We start from the raw sequence: 27,194 nt of genomic DNA, 5'->3' as shown, positions 1-27,194 counted from the left end.
AAAAAAATCAACATTAAATTCTGGAATAAAAATATAATAACATGTACTGTATAATTCTCAGATTTTATTGTGTAGCAGAAAAGTGTCTTTACAGTTTGACAAACTGTGTAAACAAAATGCTATAATAATGCCAGCGAGCCAATACTTTCAGTAAGATTTACAGAGAAAGACAAGTACAATCAGGTACTAACAATAGCATGAAACTGAAAGTTTTCCTTTTCTCCTGCTAATCAAAGCTAACTACCTTCTGTGTGAATTAGGCTCAACTCATATACCTGGGAGTAAGTCCCCCTGAACACAGCGGATCTTACTGTATTTACACGAATCTAATGTGCCATCAAATCTAACGTGCACCTCTATTTTCAAATCCTTTAAACCAAAAAAGTATTTGCTGGTGACATCAAATCTAATTTGTACCCTGATTTTCACGACGTAATTTGGCCCAAAAAAGGTGTATATTACGTTCGATTAAATACAGTACTTCTGAGTAGACATGTATAGGAGCTCTGTTAGTTGCTTTGTCCCTGTAGCCTCCCTACGCTTTCCATCTGAAACCTTCCTTTTCTGTTTTTTCCCTTTTACTTTCTTTCTTTTTGTTTTGTTTACTGCATTGTTTATCCATCCACCGGCTGACAGTGTCTTTACATCCAAAATGCAAAGCAGACAGATGGGCGCTTCAGGACAGAACATAACTAAGAGCACCAGCATCAGCGGGGAGATGTACACCCTAGAGAAGAACGATGGCAGCCAATCTGACACAGCAGTGGGCACTGTGGGTACAGGTGGCAAAAAGCGGCGCTCCAGCATTGGTGCAAAGATGGTTGCAATCGTGGGCCTTTCGCGGAAAAGCAGAAGTACCTCCCAGCTCAGCCAAACTGGTAGGAACAAGATTCCCCCACCTCCCCCAATTGTGGTGTTGTTACTCATGAGACATAAACTGCATTATTATTATTATTAACGAAATTTCTAGGTGGAAAAGACTGAGCAAGTTTAAACTTATTATCTTTCAGTGTTTTGCCAAGCCATTTTATTTAACCAGAACCTCATTCAGACCGGACTACTGTGGATCATATTTGTCTGCTCACTGGACCGCACTGAAAGCAGTAATCTTTTTTTCCCTTTCAGGAAGCAACCTGACTTGCTGGGTTTATATTCTGGGAATTGTTACTAATGGTTCGTGAAAGACAGCTGAAATGCTGCCGGTGCATTTTCTTTGCCTCTCCCCTTGTCCCCTCCCTTAAATGCGTCTTATGACTATGTTCTGCATTCCTTTTGCTGTGGGATAGTATTTATCATCTTCAAGGTTGTCCATTGTATTTTAGGCACACTAAATTACGACTCTACTTCTTGTTACTTTTTATTTCTTTTCAGCTTCAAAATGTACTTATAATTGCAGTAAATCACCGTAACTGGTTACAGGTTAAAGTTAGATCTGCTATTCAGCATTTATTTAGTGCCACCAGATTGTTAGGTGCTATATATAAATTCCAACTTCTGAGTGTTCTAGAGAAGAGGGGGAACATTTTTAAATACTGGAATAGTCTACTTTTAGACAGAAGTGCAAAGCAGGCAACTGAAAGTACATATCTATATTTTATTTTACACTTTTTCCATTTTTTGTTTAATGTTTGGTTTAGACTGTGTATAATTCTGCCCTCAGTCCTTCAGTTGAAGGGCGAATTTATAAGTACTTTTAACAAACAACTAAATCTATAATGAGGTATTCATCCTTCTTTTAGGTATGCCCAGGTTATATTCCGGTCTAATCAGCATTTGGAGTTTGAAAAAACAACAATGGTGTATAGCTAATACAGCGAGCCATATTACCTTACATTTAATTTATTGCACAAGCAAATCATGTTGCTTGTGAATGTGTATTTGTGTGTGTGTGTGTATTTAATTTTACAATATAAAATTTGTATTTCTGGACTCCATAGAAAAAGTTAGCATGTCTTCAAGAACACTAGAGTACTTAATAGTGCATTTCTCTGTGCTGCCTAGCATTAAGAAAGCCACCCGGGTTTTTGAGGCTATTTAGTTTTAAAGTACGGTGCAAAAGCAAGTGTTGTAGCATCATCTTTAGATGGATCAGGTGAATATGAGTCGTTTAAGATTAAATTAGCAGTGTAATTGTAAGGAATATTTTAAACAGACAATGTCTCTAGAGGGCAGTGTTACTTGGACTGTTAAATAAGTTCTGCTGAGTTTTTAAGATTAATTTTCAGCGATGCTAACTTGCTTCTATAGGTATCATACTGTCTAGCCATTTCTCCTGGTTATGTGAAGTCATATCAAAGTACACAAGATGGAGTTAGATAGCAGTACATATCTGTAAAGAGTCATACTATAATTAATGCTGCCCTAAGATCTTCATGTCTCCCACATGTAGATTGCTAAACAGGTGAATTAAAATGCTCATTTTATAAATAGTGCATGCTACAGTTGGGTAACATGAGGTTTTATATTGAATTTTCTTCCCTTATCAGATTATTGGGAATATATTTATTTAGCGGGGGGGGGGGGGTTACAAGCTGCCACTTGGATGAGAAGGGTCTTGTGTGGGTACTGCAATAAAATAATAAAATAGGGGCACAAGCTACTTCAGTATTAAACTCTGTATTAAACTCCAATGTGAACAAGCCCAAAGACTGTGACTCTTCAGCTCTTTGTTCAAGTTGGCATGTAAAAAGGTAGTAGGATTCATACAGGCTATACAATTTTGCATCCCTCAATACAATGACAACTCTTCCTTTAAGATTTGCCTTTGAATCTCTGCAAACATAACTGATTACAGAAGAACACTGCAGTTTTTTCGCAGAATGGCCTTATGGGTTACAGTTCCCCACAATGTAACTTTCAAACATCTATCCAAAAAACTCATTTTGTTTTAAAGAAAATGGTGTGAGGTGTTTGTTTTTTATGTTCCAGGTCAGTTCTTGGGCTGGTATGCACACAAAGTTGCAGAATATTAATTACTAGTTTACTGGGTAGAAGTTTTTGTCAGAAAGGATATTTAATGAAAAGTAAAGGAATGGAGTGCCATATACTGAATGACATGCGCTTTGCACAGTATTTAATATTTAATTATAACCAGGATTGGATTCAGTTGGATGACCAACATGATAAAGCATAATAAATATGATGCAAATTTTAATTTGGTATCATTATACCATCCCCAAATGTCTATGATTTTGGATAAAATGTTGCCAGACACTAAAATAAATAACATTTATATTAAGCAGGCCATGCGATGAGCATCTTGTTTCCCTAATGCTCTAATGGTTAAAATAAATGTATAATGTTGTAGGGGAAAGCTCCTAAATGAAATCATTTGACTCTGGCAGATATGTTCCAGAAGTTAATTTTGTATAACTAACATGCAGTAGCTGATGTCTTGACTAATAGGTAGATGTATTTTTTCCTCCTATTTATCACTGTAAAGTTACGTTGCAGTTTTTTTAATTTGTGCTTACAATATGTGTTATGTATATTACAATATACACAAGATTAGAAGGGCATATAAATAATACGTAAATATTTTCCAATAATTGGTTGTTGTTTTTTGTACTTCCAAGTTGTGCAACTGACAGTACCTCCTTGTTACCATAACTTATTCCAAGTTACTTGTACAACTGTTCCAAGTTATAGAAGTTTTATAGCCTGCTGATTGGGCGAACTGGGACAGAATAAGCACAGTTCTTTACGCTCTCTAGCACATTTGCTCCAGGATCTTGCAAGCTTGTTTTACTATCTGCCCTTACTCTTTTCCCTTGGCACTTATTATATGGCATGTCAGTATAATGTCAACAAAGGCCGTGTTTACACGCTGTAGATTGAGGTAAATTGGCCCATAGTAACAAACAACTGACCCTGTTCTGTAAGTTCCAAAATAAAGGAAAATACCTTTATTAGGCCAACAAAGGTAGATAGATAGATAGATAGATAGATAGATGATAGATAGATAGATGATAGATAGATAGATGATAGATAGATAGATAGATAGACAGATAGATGATAGATAGATAGACAGACTGATAAATTATAATTTGGAATGTTTTGAATTTCCTGGAGCTGTTCATCAGGCTAGATGGTGAACAAAACACAGAGGCTGGGAGTAAAAAAAGTAGAGGATAGTAATTCCTTGCATTTGCATCTGGTTGTAGTCTTAAGGCAGAATATGAAAGTAACTAGCAGATACGTGGATAAGGCTGTTTGGGGAGCATTGCAGGCTACACCAAGGCCTTCTGCGAAGAAGAAGCATAATTATGGCTGATTCCCAGTCTCTGCAATTACAAAAACTAGCTTTTACCCAGGCCTCTTTCTTTATCCTTAGAAGAAGTACATGTGTTTCTTGATAGGCAGAAAACAGGAACTTGATAGGCAGAAAACACTATATTAACAGAAATGGAAATTAATGTTGCTAGGTTTTTTTAAAAAGTCAACAGAAGTCTGATAGAGTATCTTTACCTAGCAGTTGGAAGGGATGTTCCCTAAAAGAATAAAGTGAGTACAGTGGTACCTCAGGTTACATACGCTTCAGGTTACATACGCTTCAGGTTACCGACTCCACTAACCCAGAAATAGTACCTTGGGTTAAGAACTTTGCTTCAGGATGAGAAGAGAAATCGTGCTCCGGCGGTGTGGCGGCAGCAGGAGGCCCCATTAGCTAAAGTGGTGCTTCAGGTTAAGAACAGTCTCAGGTTAAGAACGGACCTCCGGAACAAGTTAAGTACATAACCAGAGGTACCACTGTAATAGGAAGTACATTTTTATTTATAAATATTACTGCTAACCAGTGCTATTACATACTGAGCTGAAAAGCAACAAAGGGAAAATGAACAATAATTACTCCAAAAACATGTTATGTCACATTAGAGAAATACTCAAATTCTAAATATTTGCCTTGTGAAATACGTGCTTGTGACATCAGTACAACACTCCTTCAGCGTCAGTATAATCCAATGCTTTGAGATGTTTCCATAATGTACCTTTTCATACATACCAACCAAAGTGTTCATACACGTAGCTGTGACAGAGCACAGGACTGCATATGCTAATTCAACTACTGCAACATCTCTTTTAAATATGACAGAAATGTTTTTCGGAAGTTGTGTGGGTTCCAAATAATGTCTCTGTGCCAGTCGAGCTATAATATTTCTCTGCTTCTTGTTTACTATGTCAAAATGTATTATTACATTTATGCATTGCCTTTCTTCTGTGGAACTGAAGACAGAAGACATAGAGCTTTCAAGTGGTCTCCCATCCAGACACTGGCCAGACCTGCTTGAATTCAGCAGAGTTGCTGCAAGTTCAAGTTTGCCTTCAAGTCATGCCTTGTATGTTACATCTGGAAATCAGAGGGGTTTTTTTCCAGTGTTGCTGACACACCTCATTATAGATTTGGTTGGGGAAATTGATCTGGTCGGCCGGCCCGATCCTAACCACCCCCAGTTTTCATGGGCCACGTTAACAGGTGGGGGCGGGGAGGAGAAGAGGAAGGAAAAGTCCCATTGCACTGAGTGGAAGTCCACTTGCACAGTGTTGATTATCTGCACTGGGTGACACCAGATGGTCACCACTTGCACAACAGGCTTCTACCTATGCAAATGAGATCTCCCCTTCATCTCCTCCCACCTACAGGCTCACACCCATCCCACCCTACATCTGTTTCTAAGGCCTCAGACTCCTTTGCAGCAAATTGGCAGGCCATGGCAGGGGGGCTGTAAAGGGGGGGGGAGGGAAGTTCCATCAAGTTCTCTAGTGTAAGATTGGATCTCACCCATTATATATAGAAGCAGTAATGGAGAAGGACAGCAATGCATTTATGTGCATTCTATAGTTGTTAGATAGTGATTAGGTTGCTGACAAAGCAACACTTGCAAATGCCGAAAACATATGCACTTTCAAATGTTGCAGAATACGGAACCTATTTGGTCCCAAGATTGGACCTTTGTAGTCTGCCAAGTTATTTTTCCTCCAACATGGTGGGAAAGCCTTCATACAACAAGCTCTTGCTTTTTACTGGCCTCGATTACTTTAGCTTCCACATCAAGTGAAATATACTGATGAATATTTGTGAATGCTCACACAAAAGCAAGGAACAAAGAGTCAAAAAGTTAATGCAAGTCTTCCATTTTCTGAATGAAGCTCAAAGTGAACGTTCAGAATAGGAAGCTATGGATCTTTCAGATGGTGATTGTATTTAGAGAAATAAGAGTTATGGTACTATTTTCAAGAATATATTATTTACTGGGATACAGAAGGGTATAATTCCAATAAATTAGGGGCAATGATCTGAAATACTATGGCATTTACTATTTAAAATGAATATAATATTATAAAATATAGCCAAATAGCCAAATGTATTGTTGCTACTTAATTACATTATAGAGGTATTTATTTCCTGAACTTTCTGGATGTCTTCTAGTTATGCATGATAATACTACAATTACGTACTTTTTCCAATCCATTTTCTTCTTACACTGTTGATGGCTTCTATTTTCAACATTTATTGAAGTCCCCCCCCCCCCCGCCCCCTATTTTCCTAACTGGCAAAAACTGTCACATACTTAAGCATTTCATAGTGTAGCAGCTTGCAAATTCATCTCTAAACATTTAGTATATTTGCAATTATTGTTGTAATAAAAGAAAGGCATTTATACTTTTAGGTATAATAAATATGTACAATTTTAAGTGCTGAACTAAGTGATATTTCATGTTTCTAAAGTAAATTTAGGTTTAATGAGTAAGGAAGTAAGTACTGCATATTGTTGGGCAGCAACAGGACTTGGTGGATCTGTCTGCTCCCCGAGTCACAGTGATAGTGAAAGCTCATGAGTGACACGCCCACCAGTGCTTTTGTACATGAGAACCAGGAGCTTGCAAATTTCTGAGATATTCAGCCACAAGATAAGGAGCAGCTGGGTGGCTGGATAGTGGCTGCTACAGCAGACAGAAACCATATTTGAAATGAATAGAGACAACTGATAGAAGAAGTGAGCAGAGAGGAGAAAGGAGGAGACAAAGCAGGAGGAAGAATGAAGAGGAAGAAGACTAGCAAGAAGAAAAAGAGGCTTAGGAGAAGAAGAAAGAGAGGAGGCGCTGTGGCAGAAGTCCTGCAGTGAACTTCATAAGAGCGGTGTCCTCAGAATAAGATTGGTACTTTGGACCAAATTAAAGGGTGTTCTCTACCCTTGTGAGAACTATGGCAAGGAGCAGGTAAAAGTAAAGGGACCCCTGACCATTAGGTCCAGTCGTGGCTGACTCTGGGGTTGCGGCGCTCATCTCGCTTTATTGGCCGACGGAGCCGGCGTACAGTTTCGGGGTCATGTGGCCAGCATGACTAACCCACTTCTGGCGAACCAGGGCAGCGCACGGAAATGCCGTTTACCTTCCTGCTGGAGCGGTACCTATTTATCTACTTGCACTTTGACGTGCTTTTGAACTGCTAGGTTGGCAGGAGCTGGGACGAAGCAACAGGAGCTCACCCTGTCGCAGGGATTCGAATCGCGACCTTCTGATCAGCAAGTCCTAGGCTCTGTGGTTTAACCCACAGTGCCACCCGCGTCCCTATGGCAAAGCACAGGAGGAGGTTAATGGGATCTAACAGGTAGTCGGTAGCTGAAAGGCCTGCCCAAGCAATATGTGCCAGTGTGGTGTAGTGGTTAAGAGCGGTAGTCACGTAATCTGGGTAACCGGGTTCGCGTCTCCGCTCCTCCACATGCAGCTGCTGGGTGACCTTGGGCCAGTCACAGTCTCTCAGCCCCACTCACCTCACAGAGTGTTTGTCGTGGGGGAGGAAGGGAAAGGAGAATGTTAGCCGCTTTGAGACTCCTTAAAGGGAGTGAAAGGCGGGATATCAAATCCAAACTCTTCTTCTTCTTCTTCATCCTAAGTTCCAAATTCCCCAGCCAGGCTAGGACTTGACAGCATCTCTCACAGCAGTGGGTAAAGGCAGATTCCAGGTACTTCCCCCCTAGCTTGGTGAGGAAACCCTTTTGAGTTAGAGATTTCAGAAAGTTTCATTGCTTGATGTGTATGCACCCTGATACTTATAAAAGTTACAGTAAACAAGTGAGCAGCAGTAAGCCAGTTTTTGCATGATTTGGGGAGGGGGATGAAGGGGGCAGGTTATAAAGTACTACTCCCATCTGAGCCAATGGCACATGTTTCAGTCCCACCCCCCAACACACACACACACCTCTACCTGAATTTTAACCTTTGTTAATCAATGGCATTAAATTTCTGGAAATTTTACATCTCAGGAGAAAAATTGTGTAGAGTTTATTCCAGATTCCTGTTCAGTAACTGAAATAATTTATCTCATTAACATAGTACACTTTGTAAAGTTCTTTGATACTCAAGTGAAACTATTACGAAGCTTGACATTTTTGTTGATAGTAGTGCTTGTGCTTGAACAAAAAAATCTTTCTGCTTTGTGTATTTGGACAGGGAGTGTTTGCTTTCTTGATGTCAGTTGTATTTCTTTACTCCATCATATTCCTTCTGGCTGCTGGCACTGAAAAGACAGATAAATATTCCTCCTTGTAAAGAAGTCTGTGTCCCTTGAAAGATTGATCTGATCTGGAATGTGTTCACCTCCTTCACATTGCCTCGAACATCCAGCTCCAATTCAAAGACCGCAGCTTAATTTTATTTAATATACTTTATTCTTAGGCCTCACCTTCCTGACAGCCCATGATGGGTTACAGCACAAAAGTAAAAATGCAGAGAAGACAATAAATCAAATTCACATTGTAACTCAACAGTCTACTAATATAATTAAATTCACTCCATATACTTTCAAGAGCAGGAATTAAACTACTTAAATAATAGCCTTTGAGTTACGTCTAAAAAAGGTGTTCATAGTTTGAGGGAAAGGAATTGTGTAATTTTGCACCAGCAATAAATAGCATCTCTCTTTGGACATGTGATACGGATTTTGCGCTCAGATGATTTCGTTAATATAGCATTCTCTTGGAGAAGGCTGTGCAGTACTTCCTTATGTAGTGAAATATAAAGTGGAAAAGGCTGTTCTAATATATGTAGTGCCCAAACTGTTTAGCACTTTTAATGTCAAAATCAGCCCTGGTAACCTGGAGATCCTCTGGCGCTATCTGCTCACTAAGACCCTTCAACAACAGAATGCAGATTAAGCTCCTAATAAATTATCAGTGGCAGCCCCCACAGAGAATATAGTGCAACAATATACCCTTAATCCTTGGAAGGGTGGTGCTCACACTGACTTGGACCAGAATGGTCATGGCCTTATCATCAGGTGGAATTTGCAAAAAGGAGTACTGGCCACTTCCAGGCAAATCCAGCAGCTTTCCACGGCTAAGAATATAGGAGACTGATTGTTACCTTTTGTGGATGTGCTTATCCTACCCAAGTCATAATATCTGTAAACTATAATCATCTTATCTTGGTTGGAATTCTGTATTAGTTAGATTATTTGCATCTGATTCTGTATAATGGCTAGTTGTTGAAAATAAACTGTGACTATATAACCTGAGGCAGGTGAGAAGTATACAGTCATACTTCGGTTGCCGAACACCTTGCAACTTGTATGTTTCGGCTCCGAAACAATAGAAAACTGGAAGTGAGTGTTCCATTTTATGGACGATTTTTGTAAGCCAAACGTCTGGTGCAGCTTCTGTGGCTTCTGATTGGCTGCATGACGCTCCTGCAGCCAATCAGAAGCTGCGCCTTGGTTTTCGAACGGTTCCGGGAGTTGAACAGACTCCGAGAACGCATTTTGTTCGAGAACCAAGGTACAACTTTATCTTCATATTCTCATGTCCAGATACATGATCAAAAACCTTTGTCCTGTTGGTTATTATGAAGGAATACAGCATAAAGTGGATGGAGTGAAGTCTTCATCAATACTGAGCTGATCCTTAGTATGAAGTATTACATGAATGCTCCTATTGTCACTTGTCGAATGTTGTAGAGTATGGCACAGTTATTTCTAGAAAAGTTGCATGCTGTTTGTTACCCTTTTCTAGCTTTCTTTGTTCCTATTTGTTCGCCCCCCACCTGCAAGGAGGGCAAATGAGAGCAGCTGTCAAAGCACCATGGAGAGCTCCTAGTGAGCAACTTTCATTGAGGGATGGAGGTGAACTGTGGCCTTTTGAGCTGCTGTCCACCCTTCTCCTAATCTCCTCCTGCTATTGCACTGGCAAGGTGGTGTGAAAAACACTCAGGACTAGGGGAAAGTCCCTCTGATGTGCTGGGGGATTTGGTTCAGTGGGCCTATCAGTGGACCCATGATTCCTACCTGATTCAGTGAACCCCTGATCACTATCATCTGGCTCAGACCCAGAAACCTCTTTCAGCCCCTCAACTGATGGTGCTGCTGTATCTGACTCAAGTGTTCTGATCACTCACTGGGCTCCAGAGTCAAGATTGCTTTGTTGCAAATAAAATGTAGCACATACTATTATGGTTCATTTGACCCCCCCCCCCCCTTTTTGAGCCTGTGAGAATTTCTGGAATGATACGCATCTCTTAGCAAGTTGTTTTTCATCTTGCTTTAGTCCATGCCAGCAGCAGATACAGAACAGAACCTCCCTGGTAACCAGTTGCAGTGACTAAGCAGAGCTCTTCTGAGCACTGAGTGCATGAGAGGGAAGCTTAGATAATAAAATTATTACAATTAGGAGTAGCACATGTACTGCATAAGAAAAGAGGGTAATGGTCGCTGAAAAGAGAGTAATGTTATATGGATTAATACATTTAGTGGAAGAGGGGAGGGCATATTACATGTGACTATGCCCTTCCGTTGGATAAAAGTCATTTACAAAAGTAGTTTTTTTGTAATCACGTCGTATGATTTGTTTGTTTATATCACAGAGTTAATTTTCTACCAGTTTCCTAAACATAAGAATACAGCTGAGGTACCGATTTTTAGTTTTTAACCAGTTTGTTTTGAATATCCACAGTGGAAGGATTGAGAAGTCTGCTCAGTTATTTTTGCAGGTTAATTTATTGGATCCTTGATCACCGTCCTTGTCTCTGCTAGATCTCTTGGCAGCCTTTATGCAGGAATAATTGTAAATGGCACTGTCATCATCCTCAAATATGGAATTTTAGTTTATGATTCTCCTCAGGAGCTAGCAAACATTGTTAAGATGAATCTTTAGCTGAATGATCGTCCAGAACCTTTATGTCCCTGGGCTCTTAAGCATTAAGAAACGTATCTCCAGAGAGCCCTAGAGACATTACAATACTCTTCACTGAAGAATGCCCTCAATATGTTTTGGATTGCAATTCCAATTTTGGACTACAATTCTAGTCCAAAATATCTGGCTGGCAGGCATCAGGTTGGCAAAGGTTGAGTTAGAATCTACTGTTACTTTTTTGTAAAGATGGACAGAAAACTAGTTTGCTTGCCCTTGTTTCTTTTGTGTGTGGCAAGAGTCTTAATTCTCTAGTTCTTACCACTATGTAGTATGCCTGAGTTCTTCATTAGGTGGTGTGGTTGATGCCCTGTCACTAGAAATTAATTATCCCATCATGGCTCTCTCCGGGTATACTGCATGGGAATGTTGAAATGTTTTCTTTACTAATCCTTTTTAGGGCAGATTAGCTCATAAAGATTGTTTTTGACAAACTGCAGGTTTGAAGAAGTGAAGTTGGAATGAAAGGAGCTGAGATAAAGAAAGCATCTTATATGCATCCTCAGATAGGTTTTACCCTAGTCCTATATATCTGGAATGAAAATGATGCAGCTTGTACCCTTCCTAGCTACAATTGAAAGAAAATCACAACTTAACAATTAATTGAATATAACTGCACAAGGCAAAGGTAAAGGTACCCCTGCCCGTACGGGCCAGTCTTGACAGACTCTAGGGTTGTGCGCCCATCTCACTTAAGAGGCCGGGGACCAGCGCTGTCCGGAGACACTTCCGGGTCACGTGGCCAGCGTGACAAGCTGCATCTGGCGAGCCAGCGCAGCACACGGAACGCCGTTTACCTTCCCGCTAGTAAGCGGTCCCTATTTATCTACTTGCACCCGGGAGTGCTTTCGAACTGCTAGGTTGGCAGGCGCTGGGACCGAACAACAGGAGCGCACCCCGCCGCGGGGATTCGAACCGCCGACCTTTCGATCGGCAAGCCCTAGGCACTGAGGCTTTTACCCACAGCGCCACCCGCGTCCCTATAACTGCACAAAGCTGGTGTCAAAAGATATTAATTTCCATGTTTAAATTATGAATGAGAATACAGGCCACACTTTGTACCAGGAAGCCAGCAGATATATTTTAACATTGGTAGGATACTGTTTGTGTGATTGGTTTTCATTGATAAGCAAACTGCTGTATTTTATAGCAGTTGAAGTTTCTAAATAGACTTCAAAAGCAGCTTCATATATAGCATATTGTAGAAATCTAGTCTAGGTGTTAATCATGGCATGGATAAATGCAACCAGTCTATATGTTCAGGAGTGGCTGTTGCTTTGTTTGGCTGATATTTTGTTTGGTGACTGAAATATAAATATTGCTACAGGGATTACTCCTAAAGAACTAGGGAGGGGGAGCAGAAACCATTTCTGGTCATAGGTACCAGCAGTGAAAACACTATTACTACAGTCCATACACTGAGTACCACCAGATGACAGCTGTGGCAAAACAAAGGACAGGTTGAATAATGCTGATGATGAACAACAGACATTGTGCAATGAATTTCTCACACTGAGAATGTGGCTGCAGGCAACAACTTGAAATAAAGGATTAGGCTACTGTGTTCGTTTAGTGTTTATCAGGCTAGCCCTGTCAACAGGATTCTTATTCCATATTCTTTCAAGAGTGTTGCAGAGTAGAAGCTCAGCAACACACACCCCTTACCGGCCGAACTAGTCTGCTTCACACCTAAGGCTTGGCTGTTGCTTCTCAGCTCAAAGTCTAATGTAAAGAAAACACTTTGAAGATGGAGATCTGTAATTAAAGCACAGTCCCAACAAGAGAGGTACTGTGAATGGGTGGTTCATCTGCCTGGGAAGATGGTGTTCAGCTTATTCTGAACAAGGTTGCATTTCCCATAAAGGGTTCAGGCTCACAGTCTGTGGTACAGATAGAGCCAGCCTTGACCTTTGAGGTCCAAATGGGTTCCATACCGCATAGCACTTCCAAGTCTTCTGTAGCTGCTGTCATCCCTCCTGTTTTCCATGGCTCCAGACTTGATTGTGGCATAGGACTGTCCTTGGAGACACTTGCAAAACACCAGCTAGTCCAGAAAATAGCTTGTAGGTTACTAAACTGGGAATAGCCCTAGGGAACACATCATGTGAAGCTACTTCTCTGGCTGCTGATCTGTTTCTAAGTACAATTCAGAGTGCTGGTGCTTATCTTCAAAGCTCTTTATGGTTTGAGTCCTGGATACCTAAAGGGCCTTCTCTTTCCACAAATACCTGCCTGTTCGTTTGTCTTCATCAGAGGCCTTTTTCCTGGTGCCCCAATCTTCAGAATTCAGACAGATGGAAACTGTTTCAGAAGTCAGACAGATGGAAATGGATGCCTCTAATGCCTTTTTGGCTCCAGGCAGGGACCTTTTTTATTTTTCCTATGCCTTCTTTTAAAACACAAATTGAATTGGTTTTTGTTTGCTCTGCTGATGTTTCATTGTTCCTTTGCAGAATTTTAGTGTGAGCCATTTGGAGAACCTTGCGTATTGAAGGCGGGGTTCAAATCTTAGGATAAAGGAAGTTGAAATTCAGAAATATGTGACACATACCACCTTCAGCTGTGAATAAAGCATTCTCAGTCCTACATTACAGAGGTGCCTAGAGATGAAAGGTCATGACTGAGGATAGTGTAGTGTAACTGGCTTCACTGGCTTCTTCCCCCCCGTTTTCAGACTCTCATCATTTGCCAACTTAAAAAATTAGGGTCAGTTTGAGAGGTGAGGTGGTGCATATTTATGTATACTTTAATTTATTTCCTCACATCATGTTTATTTCATAATTTGTATCATCAAACTCTAATCAAACTTAGTAATATCTGTTCTTGAGGAATTCAGAGGGAGTGATAAGATTAGAATTGAAGATGCTTCAGAAATATATATGATTTGTTCCTCCCTACTAAGCTATATGCATGCTGGCTATGAATCATAGGTTTGGCTATGATTAAAATTAATTATAAAATTAATGGGAGAAAATAAAAATTAAGGATTATACATACTATGTTAAGTGCTACTTGCTCTCTTCAAACAGAATGCATCAAAGCTGAGAAAGAAATAGGTGGGTAATGGAACATCTTACAACGTAGGGAAAATGGCTAAGAAGACTGTTTCCTCTCAAAGCTCTTTTTTTAAAAAATAAATCCTTAAGGTTGGAGATGATGGAGGAACAGAAAAGCATGAATAGTCTGTTCTAATATTAATATTTAGGGTACACTTAATGAAATCACCATAAAATACATAGTTAAAACAAGCAAAATATCTCCCCCCTCAACTATCCGCAAAAACACAATTGATTATAGATGTCCTTTCTATAGATTTGTTAGTGGTCACAAATGTAACTTGAGTTTCTTAAAGGCATAGGCAACATCATACAATTCTGAAATATGTATGCAAAATAAGAAAGATAGCCAGAGCATATATTGTATCCCCTCCTTCAGTATGGCTCTAAACATTAAAACAGTCAGAAGCAATTTACAGGGAGCAGAGTACGTACTCTATTAGCGTCTTGTGGTGTTACAGTTTCTCAAAGCAACACAGAACTGGACTAGGGAAATTATGGGTTGACGGAATGAGTCTATTTTTCAGTTGGCTTTCAGGCAAAATGGCTTGGCATTGTCTGTTTTCACTAAGGGAAAAAATGAGGCATAATATTGGATAGGAAGGCGAATCAAATTATGATAACATTTTCATTCAGTACATGGTAGTTTAAACAGTAATTAGCTCCATATTGTTTAATTCTGTTTGTAATTCCCTATTGAATGCCTGATCAAGTATCTGCAAGTCTCACTGACTTACATTTGCAAAGCTAAGGTTCATATTTGAAACACCTAGTGGGCAGTGGGGCTGTTAGCACCACTTGCTTACAAACTGTTACATATTCTGTCCTTGAATGAATGGCTTTAATGTTCAAATGTCATTCTCCAGGCTAGCTACTGAATCATATTTTTAAGAAAATGAAGAAAGAACATTAAATCCATGATAAAATAGATTTGAAGTAGATCGTATAAAGGGAAGCACAGTTCTGAGAACAATCAATTCTGTATTAAAATATATGCCCACTTTTTGTGTAATACTCAAGCATTTCACTTTGCAGTAGTGAAATAGATTTTAATGGGACTGCTGTATGGGAATTTGAAAATTGTAGCCTATTAAATACAATAAGTTTGCTCATAGAAATTATGACATGGACTCAGTTTTAAATCACCGAAAATGTTTTTGTGCATGAATGTATGGCATGGTTGCATTTTGGGGTCTCAAATATGCCTACAACACTTATTATTTATTATTATTATTTATTGAATTTATATACCGCCCTATACCCGGAGGTCTCACACTCCACATACACACTTTCTTTCAGGGACCAAGAAGCCACAAATGGCAGGCTTGCATGCTCACTTGCAGATAGCTTCACAATAGAAACGGCCCTGAATGATCATATAGGTCACATTTTGTATTTCAAACAAGCCTGCAGCAAATCAATATTCTCTTTCCGCTGTCGTGGCAGTGTTTCCTTCCTCAGATGTTCTCCAGCTTGCTGGGGAGAGGGGGGAATGGGTCAGGGGGATTTATACTAGACTCTAAGCCTGTTCAGCTGGGTCATGTGACCTGGCAGCTGGGCGTAAGTTCTGCTGGCAAAAACAGTGCAACTGAAACCACACCGCGGGGGGGGGGATGGTGAGGGCCCAATCCTTGGATATTGAGATCAGACTCATCTGAAAGAGCACTCGGGATCCAGTGCAACTTCACATAGCAGGAGCAGGAGGATGTGAAGTGAGCATGCTCCAACCTCATCTCACTTTACTTCTTGCCTCCCATGTGTGGGCTGCTGTCTCTTGAGCTCCCCATATAAAGACTTTTGCACCTGGTGAAAAGCACTTTGCGCTCAGGAAACACTCCACAAACACTCGGCATCTCGGCACCTGCCACAGACCACACACGAGAACTGGGGAACAAACGAGGCCTTTGTGCTAACCCTGCTCCCAGGTTCTCTCCAACAGGAACACGACGGCGGCGGAGGCTGCACTCAGTCAACAGCAGCAACTCTCACCCAAGGACACAGAAAACAAGGTGAGTCTGGGAGAAGGAATCCCCAGAGGATGCCCCAACAATGGTGCCATTCCCACAAATAGCCCCCGCAGCATCCAGGAGCACTGCTCCCTCTAGAGGTGGGGGAATTCTGAAGCCCAACCAGCACCACCTTCCAGTCCTGAATACAGTATGTGGCATTGCTTGCACCATGGGCGCCAAGAATGCACAGAAAGAGGTAAGGGGTCACCAGTCATGGGGAGGCATGTACAGTCACCAGCCCTCATTGTCACCTTGCTGTTCCATTACCTTACTAGGCACGCAGCTACAGAGGAGGCAACAACAGCAACAACTGCACCACCAGCAGATGTGATCCAGGAGGGAGAGCTGCACCAGCAGACAGGTAGGTGATGGCACCTCTGAACAGCCACCCCTCCTGCTCCATTCAGCCAGTTGAGCCACATCTTCGCCTCAACACAAGGAGCCCCAATCAACCTGCAAGCTCCATGACTCCAACAAAGGTATGCATCCCTACCCATGCCCATGGTAGGGGAAGGAGGAAAACCACTCTCAGCTGATGTTCCAATAGCACTTGGGACCCACCTCACAGGTCCCACCCGCCCCTTCTTCTCGCCACTGTGCCAAGGGGCTGTTTATCCCACGTGTTACCACTTCCCTCCTTTGTTTGCAGGCCACGAGTCAATGGATGCTGCAGCCACCATGAAGCCCCGTAACGCAGAGAGGCAGCCCTGTGAATGAAACTCCTTGGAAGGAAGGGGATCCCTGTTCAAAGAGTGCTCAATAAAAACCAAATGTCCGCAACCATCCCCTCTGTCTCCCATTTATTCATGCGTCGCAACAGGAGGGGAGACTGCATTCCCACCACTGGGGCTGCTCTGCAGGGTCCCTGGTCTCTTGACTATAACTCCCAGAAGCCCCTGCTGTGGGACAGTCAGTACCAGCAGGGGCAAGGGAGGAGACATGCAGTGAAAGAAAACAGCAACACCTCACACTCCAACCATCCGCCAGCTGGGGAACCAAGCAGCAGCCCAACACTACTGCACACCACAGGGCCTGGGGCAAGGGGAAGGGAGACGGACCCACAAATGGGGAGGGAGGATGAGCTGCCATCTAGCTGGCTCCATGGTACAGAAGGAGGATGCTTCATGGCTCAATTATCACCCTGGCTATGTAGCTGTGGGCAGCTGTCCTGTGTGGCTCCTAGCCATGGTGAGGAGGTAGCTGACCATCTCCTCGCGCCCTGGAGCCCCTGCTCACTTGACTCGGTGTCCAAGGGCAGCTGTCACACCACCACCACATTCTGTAGCATGTTATAAGCCAGCAACACCTGTGACATCCTCTTGGGGGAGTGCATACCTCCCCGCCCCTGGTGTGAAGAAAGTAGCAAATGAGATTTCAGACGTGTTTGACAGTGGTGCGCGCCGAGTGGTGTACTTGATTGTGATAAGGAGTTATGAGGAAGGACCTCAGCGTGTAGCCATACTGTGCTGTTGTTGAGTGTGGCTGTGTGATTGGTGGCGTGGGCATGCCTAGCACATGTGATATGCTGTGTGTACTGATTGGCTGCTGGAGTATTGCTAGGGGACATTGTGGGCTCTCTATCCCATTTGTTTACATTCCTGGGCTGTTGACTGCACACCACTTTCTTTTTTCTTTTTCTTTGCATTTTTCCATTACATACATTCCTTTCTCTGTGGTGTTTTAGCTTTTCTTATCATCTCAAACATCTAATACAGTAGTATCTATTACAACATCTCTAGTCATGTCCAATCATTTAATTTTGCTGCATCGCCTCAGTTTGTATCCCCCCTTTTTCTGTACACATCCTTTCTCCCTTTTCTACTGTTCATAAACCTATCCCCACTTGTATGTTTAACATTATTCTCCTCTTTTTAAAAATACATTTCTAGTAATTCCCACTCACTTCATATTATTTTCTTGTCTGTATTCCTTATTGTAGCCATCATATTGACTAATTCTATAAATTCTATTAGTTTGAACAGCTGCTCTTGTCGGGATTGCCCTTTTTTTTCCAAATTTTCGCATAAGTTATCCTTGCCACTGCTGTTGCATAGGGAAATATTTTTTGTTTTGTTTGTGAGTTCTTGTCCTATTACAGCTAGCAGGAAGGCTTCTGGGGTTTTTGGGAGGGGGCATTCGCCTGCACACCGCTTTCTTTGATCTCAGTGTGACCTTGCAGTTCATACACATCCGCTAAAGGTGCCAGGGAACTCTTCCCTGCGTGCCAACAGGTGGGCACTGGCTCTCTGCAATTTGGTTGCTTATTTCCAATCAGCTGGCGTTTCCCCCTCTCTGGGTCTCTTGAATTAGCTCTGAATCTGTTGTCTCTTGTTCCAGTTTAATTTGAACCAGCCTAATGCTGGCTTTCTGTGTGTAGGATGGTTCGGTAAATCATAAGAGCCAGTGTGGTGTAGTGGTTAAGAGCAGTAGGCTTGTAATCTGGTGAACCGGGTTCGCTTCCCCGCTCCTCCACTTGCAGCTGCTGGGTGACCTTGGGCTAGTCACACTTCTCTGAAGTCTCTCAACCCCACTCACCTCACAGAGTGTTTGTTGTGGGGGAGGAAGGGAAAGGAGAATGTTAGCTGCTTTGAGACTCCTTTGGGTAGTGATAAAGCGGGATATCAAATCCAAATTCTTCATCATGTACAACCATTGGCTGGCTGCCTTCCAGGAACTAAGCCTTTCTGTTGCATATTCCCTTGCTTGTACCTGTCTCTTCCTAGTCATCCACCCCACTGACTGCCAGTGAGTCTCATAACTTGCACTGTAGGCTCTTTCCCGGAATGGAGCCAGACCACGCAAATAGCTTGAAAGTCATAAACTCCAGGCTCAGTTAATTTTAAGATAAGAGTTCTTTAGAAAAGGTCCTTTAACAAAAAAGAAAAAACTAAGCCTGACAGTTATTTAATGCTAATCTCTGCAGCTGAGAGTGTTTGGTGAAGAGCAAATAACTCTTCTAGAGTACCCATGGTGTTCAAAACCAATACATTGGTAGGATCAATTATTGGAAAAACTATCAGTATATGTATATGTAAGCACTAGCTAAGTGCAGAAAAATCTTCCACCCAAATCATCTTGAATGAGATAGTAATTGAGCCACTAAAGTACATTCCTGTATATGGGTGATCAACTCCTGACGCACCCTAGTGGAACCCTTTGAAATGTAGGACTTGAGTGAACTTTCTCAGGGGCTCCTATTTTGATTCTTGAAACAGCTTGAAGGGAATAAGCAACAGACACGAGTGTTTGGGTTATGCATTCTGATATTTACTTTTGCATCTGCCTAGATGAGATTATTGTTCTCCATCCAAATGTGTTGGCTGGAACTTTATGGTCAACTCTTATGGTAACTGGTGATCCATTATCTGACAAACTTGGCTCCGTTTATGCTAGACATTTCCCCAGTATTGTGATGTCTCACTTACAAGCCACATGACACAATCACCAACCCATAATGTGCCTTCAATTCTAGTATTATTCAGATGGCTTCTGATTTCCCCCCCCCCCCCCGTTTACTGTTCTTACAGTTTTTACAGTGTGGATGGATCAATCTGAGTGCTTTCAGCCTGCTGAGCTGCTTTGGCAAACTTTCTGCCCTCACTTTTTAATTAGGGTATCGCTTTGTGTGCAGGAAATAGGTGATTGTCCTGACCTTCACCAATCAGTCTAGGTGGTCAGCTATTTTTTAATTTAGGCAGTATTTTTTTATGTCAGAGGCATTATGTCTCTGAATACCCATTGCTGAGAATCACAGGTTAGCAAAGTGCCATGGCACTCATGTCCTGCCTGCCTGCCTGCTTTCCACAAGCATTTGGTAGGCCACAGTGAGAACAGAATGCTGGACTAGATGAGCCGTTGGCCCTGATCCAGAGGCTCACACAGAGTCATTCTCAGCAACCCTTAACAAACAGCAGTGCCCAGAATTGTTGGAGGGAAAGAAAATGCTTTAAAGGTACAGAAAACTGTTTGATGCATAAAGTACCCAAATCATCCATGCTCGTGACGAGGGGGGGAGAATAGAATGTCACCCATAAGTAGGGCACATTGAGTACTGTAATTCAAGAATGCCACATAAAAAAATGAAACTAGTAACTAAAGGTGATGAGACAACCTTGTTTGCACTTAATACTGTGTAATGCAGACGTTTTAGTCAGATAACCTACTTACATTAGTCAATGTACTTTGCAGGGATTTTTAGTCTGAACAAAGAGGTTGAGAATGCTAATGAATGTTGGATTTTGTTTAAAGCCAAAAGAGATGATAAAAAAGTAAAAATAGACAAAGTTCATTTACCAAAAAAATGAATGTTTTCATTTACAAAAATGTTAGCACCTTTTTTTCTCACAACAAATGAAAGAGGTGGGGAAAGGGTGTATATTTAGTTGGTACTAAGTGTTCTTTGAATAAGCCCAGTATGCGTTTTTATAGGTCAGGATTGTTCCATTTGTTTGTACTTTTATATTGTCTACCAACCTAAATAATTACCAGCCAGTTGCCAACCTCACTTTTGGGAGCAAGGTTCTTGAGCGGTTGGTCACTGACCAGGTCCAGGCGGAGGAGACTGATTTTCCATTTCAGCTGGGGTTTTGGCCTGGCTTTGGCACAGAAACTGCCCTGGTTGCCTTATATGATGACCTCTGGAGGGAAAGAGGCAGAGGCAATGTGTCCCTGTTAATCTTCCTTGACCTCTCAGTGTCTTTGAATAGCACTAACCATTGTATCTTCCTTGACAGTTGGGGGTGGGCTTTGCAGTGGTTCCGGTCCTACTTAAATGGTCATCTCCAGTGGGTGATGCTTGGGGAGTGTTTCTGTGTCCCTGTTAATCCTCCTTGACCTCTTGGCAGCTTTCAGCAACATTGACCTCTCTTGGAGAGGCTATCTGAGTTGGGGGTGGGCGGCACTGCTTTGTAGTGGTTCCAGTCCTACTTGGAGGGCTGTCTTCAGCGGGTGATGCTTGGGTGTTTTTGGCACCATGGGGCCCTCAGTGTGGGGTCCCTCAAGGCTCAGTTCTATCCCCCATGTTGTTTAAACTTTATATGAAGCTGCTGAGTGATCTGGAGTTTGGGAATGTGTTGACAGCAGTATGCTGATGACACACAGCTCTATTTCTCCTTTGCATCTCCAGGCATGGCAGTGGATGTGCTAGACCAGTGTCTTGCCTCAGTAGTGGACTGGATGAGAGCCAACAAACAGAGGCTCAATCCAGATAAGACAGAGGCACTGTTATGGGGTGGTGCCCTAGACCTAGACTCGCTCTTAAGGAGCAGGTACGTAGCTTGCATAGTTGGATGGAGATCATCCAACAGTTGTGCAGTATGCTGCGCCACCTCCACATCTCTAAAATTGGCACAGAGGCTGGGGTTTGTTTGGCACCTATATGATGAACACCTGGATATGCAGATCATAAGAGGCTAAGCAATAAAAACACACACCCTACTAACCTTCCATGCTTAGGAGCCTTAAAGGACAGGCAGGGGAAGTTTGGACAGCACTGCCTGAAGCCCCCTTCCCTTCAGCACCTTTGGGCAGCGCCACCCAAGTAGCTACTGTCCCTCAGGAAAAGTCAGTGGAGGTGTTAGGCACTGGTGCACGTGGGGGAGAGGGGCGTCCTTGCAGTGATGCCCAATCCAGCATGTTTCCCACTAGCTCTGCTACTTTAAGGAGCTCACGAAAGGCTGATGTGGGAGCGCAGCTTTCAAGTTCTTAGCATCCCAAACCCATCACACTCCTTACCAGCCCTTTCTTTGGGAACAGCCAGTGAAGTGGGGGTGGCGTACGCCTGGCAGATTCAGTTTTTGGCTTGGGCACCATGGCCAGCCCCAAATGGTACCCCCTGATTTAACCCAATAACAAGCGGAGCCTGCAAGAGAAACAAAAAGTTTGCCTCCCTTCTTGTGCTGCATGATTCGTTTTTGTCCGCCTGTGATCGTTCTCCCTTGTTCAGACCCGCTGCGATCCCCCGGGGGGGGGGGTGTCAATATTTATTACAGCCATCTGGGGACGAAGCATGCGAATTGCACGTGTCGCTGCTTTTGGGACCCCCCCCCCCCCTTCTAATGTTTGCAGTCCTGCCAGGCCTGGTGGGATGGCAGCCCTGAGCGGCTGGCTGCTGATTGGCCTCGGCGCCCACGGAGGCTGCGCCCTCCGCCCCCACCCGCTCTCCACAAACTGCTGCCGTCGGGCGCCGAGGGAAGGCGGGAAAGGCGGTCGCTGGTCCGCTTGCCCTTGCGGAGCCCGAGCGGCCTTGGCTCGCGTGCCGCCCCGCAGAGCCCCCGAGGAGCACCTGCTGCGGCGTCGGCCGCCGAGACGCCTCGTCGCCCGTCCCGCGCCAAGAGCAGCAGGGCCGAGGCCGGCGGCGGGATGGGGAGGCAGAGCGCGGGCGGGCCGGGGCGCAGCATGCTGCGCTCGCCGAGCCGGAGCAGCCTCTCCGCCTCCTTCGAGGCGCTCGCCGTTTACTTCCCCTGCATGAACTCCCTGGAGGAGGAGGAAGAGGAAGAGGAGGTGAAGAAAGGCGGCGGAGGTGAGGCGTGCGCGCGAAAAGCAGGCGGGGGGGGGGGCGCCCGCTGCAGCAACCGGTGGGCTGCTTGGCGCGGGACGGTCTCTGCAGCAGCGCCCAGAAACTGAGAAAGTGGCTCGCCAACAAGCCACGCAAAGTCTGAGTTTGACGGTACCCGAGTGGATGCTCCAATTGCCCTTGTCCTAAGCGCGGCAGTAAGATTGCGTCCTTGCCATTAAACAGAGACTCTTGAATGCGTTTGTGCTGCTGCGTATTTAACTTGGCAAAGGTGCCATAATAATTCAGGGTGCCAATTCATGTATGCGAAAGAGATCCCCTTTACCGTTTTCCCAACTAAACGCCCCGAAGTTTGATTTTCGAAGGACTTGGCTTATTAGACACATTGCACAACACTCCTAACCAAAGTTAGCTACTTTAAAGTTCCATTCATTTCATTGTAAGATAATTTAGGCGTGTTTTGGAAATCCCTTGGTAGAACTGGTTTTAAAAGAAGCCCTTTGGTTGTCGCTGAAAGTGTGACTCTGAAATGATGTGATTTGGTAGTCATTAATGTGACAATTTAATTTGCGCTTACAATACTGTAGTTGAATATTTTCTCCTGGTTCATACACTGAGATAGAAGTCTTGTTTTTACACAAAGAAGCAATTCCATGGTTCCTACCTCCACTGTCAGGAGGCAGAATGCCACTGAATGCCAGTTGCTAGGAATCCTAAATAGGGAGAATGCTTCCTTCCTGTTGAGTTCCTGGTTAAGATGAGTTGAACTACCGGTAGTTACCGTAACTTCCCATCTCAGGTTCTTCACAGTGCGATCCTATCCACATCTACTCAAAAGTTAAACACCATTAAGTTCTATGGGACTTACTCCTGGGTAGGATTGCAGCCATAGCCACTACACCAGCTACATAGCCATCACCATTCTAAATATATGTATTGCTTCATTCACCAGGCTCTGTATATTTATCACACAACTCTGGAGATAATTTTGCAGTGGTTTGCCTGTTTGCTTATCTGGGTATGAAAAAGAACCCATCCAGGAGCCCTGACAGGTTGTGGATTTGTTCAGCTGACTTCAGTCCCTGATTCACCCTTCAGACATGCTCACGAATCAGAGGTGGAAATGATTTCAGGGCTCCTGGTTCAGGGTAACAAACTTTGTAAACCTTGTAAACAGAGCCTTACTAATGAATTGCAGGGTTTTAATTTATTAAACTTTAGCCACGTTAATCTTCGGCTTCCATCAAATAGTATAGAATAGCATAGCATACCATAACTATCTTTAGAAATAAGTGTACTTAAGACCAGTGATTAATCGCTTGCTTTAGGTTTAATCACCTTGAAATTTTCATGTGGCTGACAGTATTATCAAATAAGGGCTATCATTTCTATTGGACAGATCTCACCTTCTCATGGGAAAAGAAGATGTTCCATTATGCTTCTCACTGAGTGCACTGTGAATATCTGCTCTGCACTAAGCATACAGATAAACTGAAATAAAATACTGTATATATGTACTTGGGCTTCTTGAAGTTCTATAGCAGCCTTCATCACCTAGTGCCCTCTAAATGTTTTAGACTACAACACTCATTAGATCCAGTTCCAGCTCCAGCACCAACTCTGACCTGTGTCCAGGGTTTGTACAGTGAAAAAGTGGATGGAGCTCCTGAACCTTTTAAAAGTTGCATGGAAGAAGGAGTTTCAGCAAGTCTTGTTTCTGGTCTGTTGTATATGCAGCACTGCTGGCATTGAATATTTGTCCCCACAGTTTAATGTACTATCTGATAATAAATCGAGTAGGAGGCCGGCTCCTTCCAGAGTTGTTGCACTGGCCTCATTTGCAAAATTAAACCTTTTACAGCACAATCCTATGCATGTTAATCCAGAAGTAAATCCCATTGGATCCTTACTCTTAGGTAAGAAAGTGTAGGAGGGCAGCTGTGCTTGCTATTGGTGGTCCAGTATTAGTTCAAGAGCAGAGTTTTCCACTGATACTTTGTGGATGCATTTGTCTAGGTTGGTCATCTGGACTGGTAAAATCTGTGGATGCTAGTCTGACATTCCTTTTGTGGGTTTTGAACTTACCGTATTTTTGTTATGACCAGTGGCTAAAACAATAACATTTTCTTTCATTGGTGTTTTATGGATTTGTTTTATGGTGTTTTATGGATTTGACTGTGTGACCTCTTTGAATTGATTGGCTTGCTTAGCATCATGCAGAAATTTCTCATGAAAGGTCAAGGCCATTTCTTCTAATGTATCCATGTCATCCTCTGCTTTCACTGCTCTATTGTACAATCAAGGACAATAGTTCTGTTCTGCTGTTGGTTTGGACAGGGGTGAAGGACACAGTAGGCCAAATGTGGTTATAAGGCAAACGATGTCTTCAAAATCTGAAGCTGCTCTTGCAGCCTTACCAAAATACATGGGTCAGAATATTAATAAATGGTATTTCTGCCAAAAGATGATGCAGGTATGCTTGCATAAGCTTGAATATGTAGAACCACCTCTTCCAGCAACAATATGGCCTGTGTTGTGTGCACATACTGATCTTCACATGAATGCAAATTTGATCACATTTTAAATGCCTCTCCCATATTAAAAATGTAGTCCTGCAAGAGCTTCACATTCAAACATGGTGCATGTGTGTGTCTAAATGAGGACTTTTCTCTCCAACATGACAGAGATATTTTTTTTATCTGGAAGACAGTAGAGAAGCGAAACCTGAATTCTGTAGTGGTACAGAACCATTTTATTTTTTACAATATGTAGATCTATCCTGAGTTACATATGCCATAGACAGAACGACTACTTCAACTGTGATAATTGCTTTTGAAATTCTTTCTTCCTGATTTTTCTTCTTTTATCTTTACAGTTTTTAGCATCAGAGCAAAAGCTAAAAAGGATTATCCCTCTCATTCATTTGCCCATTTCCCAACAGATGTTACCTCTTGCAACTGCTCAACCCCCCCACCCCCGTCACAAGGTGCTTTTTCAGCACCTTTCAGGCCAACTTTGCGTTACTTTTCAAATTGCTGATTCAAATTGCAAGTATCTAAGTGGGTTTTAGTGCTTGCTGCTCCATAATCTGCCTGTATCTAGTTCAGTACTTTCGTGCACGTTACTATATCTGGATGTTTTTACCCTTTTCTCTCATTTACTGAAATGGACTTCAAATGATGATGAACTGAAGTGCCAAGAAGATCTTTATCTAACATTAGAAAACACACACACACACACACACACACACACACGTGTCCTATATGGATACTTTATTTTCAGCCAAAATAATACAGTAGAGACATGCTGGTTTTTAAACAAGGATTTAAAATCTGAAGTCCTTTAGCACATAGTCGATGTGTGAGAAATAGAAGCTAAGTTTGGACAGCAGGTGAGAACATCCTGGCATTTCTCAAGAGCCATCTGTAAAAATAGGCCTTAAAATGGGGTCAGCTGTGTACAGTCTGTGTTCCATACAGCCATCTCCTCTGAGGTCAAAATTTATCATATTAAATTTTAACAAAGGCTACCAAACTATTTTAGTATATTTAGTACATTGTTTTTAAAATGTCTCACACATTTGTCAATGTTTGCCTACACAGTAGGGGGTTTGAACATATAAACAGATTGTAAACCTGCATGGGATGGTACTATGCATAGCTTCCATATGTATAGGCTGTGCCAGTCCACACACACACACACACACACACACACACACACTTTTCAGGTTTATACATATCACTAATTTCACAATCATTTTAACATTTCAAAACTTGACTTCCTTCCCCCTCTTTCTGCTGTTCGTTAAATTTATTTTTAATATCTTCTGCATATCCACATAAGTTTGCTCATTTATTCATCTACTTTCAATATATACTCCTATGAAACTGCAGGTTATTACAATAATGCTGCCAATGTTCTTATCTGTTTACAATTTATCTGCAAATATTCAATAAGCCATTTCCATTATTTTATTAAAAAGTTTGCTATCTTGATTTCTTATTCTTCCGGTAAGTTTAGCCATTTCTGCGTACTCCATAAGTTTTTGTATCCATTCTTCCTTTGCTGGGTCTTCTGCTTATTTCCATTTTGCGGCGAGTAACATTCTTGCCTCTGTAGTAGCATACATGAATAAGCTTCTGTACAGTTTGGGTAGTTCTGTCCCTATAATTCCCAAAAGAAAAGCTGGGTGTGTTTTTTTACAAACATTATTTTAAACATCCTTTTCAATTCATTATATATCATTTCCCAGTAAGCTTTAACCTTACTACAAGACCACCATATATGATAAAAAGAACCTTCTTTCTCTTTACATTTCCAACACTTACTTGATTTAGATTTAGACATTTTTGCCAGTTTACTCGGTCTTAGATACCATTGATATATCATTTTCATATAATTTTCTCTTAGACCATAACATGCTGTAAATTTTATA

At 42.3% G+C, this 27,194-nt stretch overlaps 1 protein-coding gene across 50 annotated transcripts in view; it reads left to right on the top strand.

Annotated features, from left to right (window-relative positions):
• The window catches only part of RIMS2 (regulating synaptic membrane exocytosis 2), a 348,259-nt gene that overhangs the window by 309,618 nt on the left and 11,447 nt on the right, over positions 1–27,194 (top strand). For 38 of the 50 annotated variants that reach the window (XM_083450342.1, XM_083450382.1, XM_083450385.1 and 35 more), the window contains one exon: positions 637–878. The exons of 9 other annotated variants lie outside the window; for them this stretch is intronic. In XM_083450342.1, the coding sequence (XP_083306468.1) occupies positions 637–878 (242 nt within the window). Of the gene's footprint in view, positions 1–636; positions 879–22,421; positions 22,766–27,194 lie in introns of those variants that run through there. 3 more of the 50 variants (XM_083450355.1, XM_083450367.1, XM_083450380.1) reach the window with 2 other exon arrangements.

The sequence above is a fragment of the Podarcis tiliguerta genome, assembly GCF_965153285.1.
Source record: "Podarcis tiliguerta genome assembly, chromosome: 7".
Lineage (NCBI taxonomy): Eukaryota > Metazoa > Chordata > Lepidosauria > Squamata > Lacertidae > Podarcis > Podarcis tiliguerta.
This window is presented reverse-complemented; position numbering and strand designations above follow the sequence as displayed.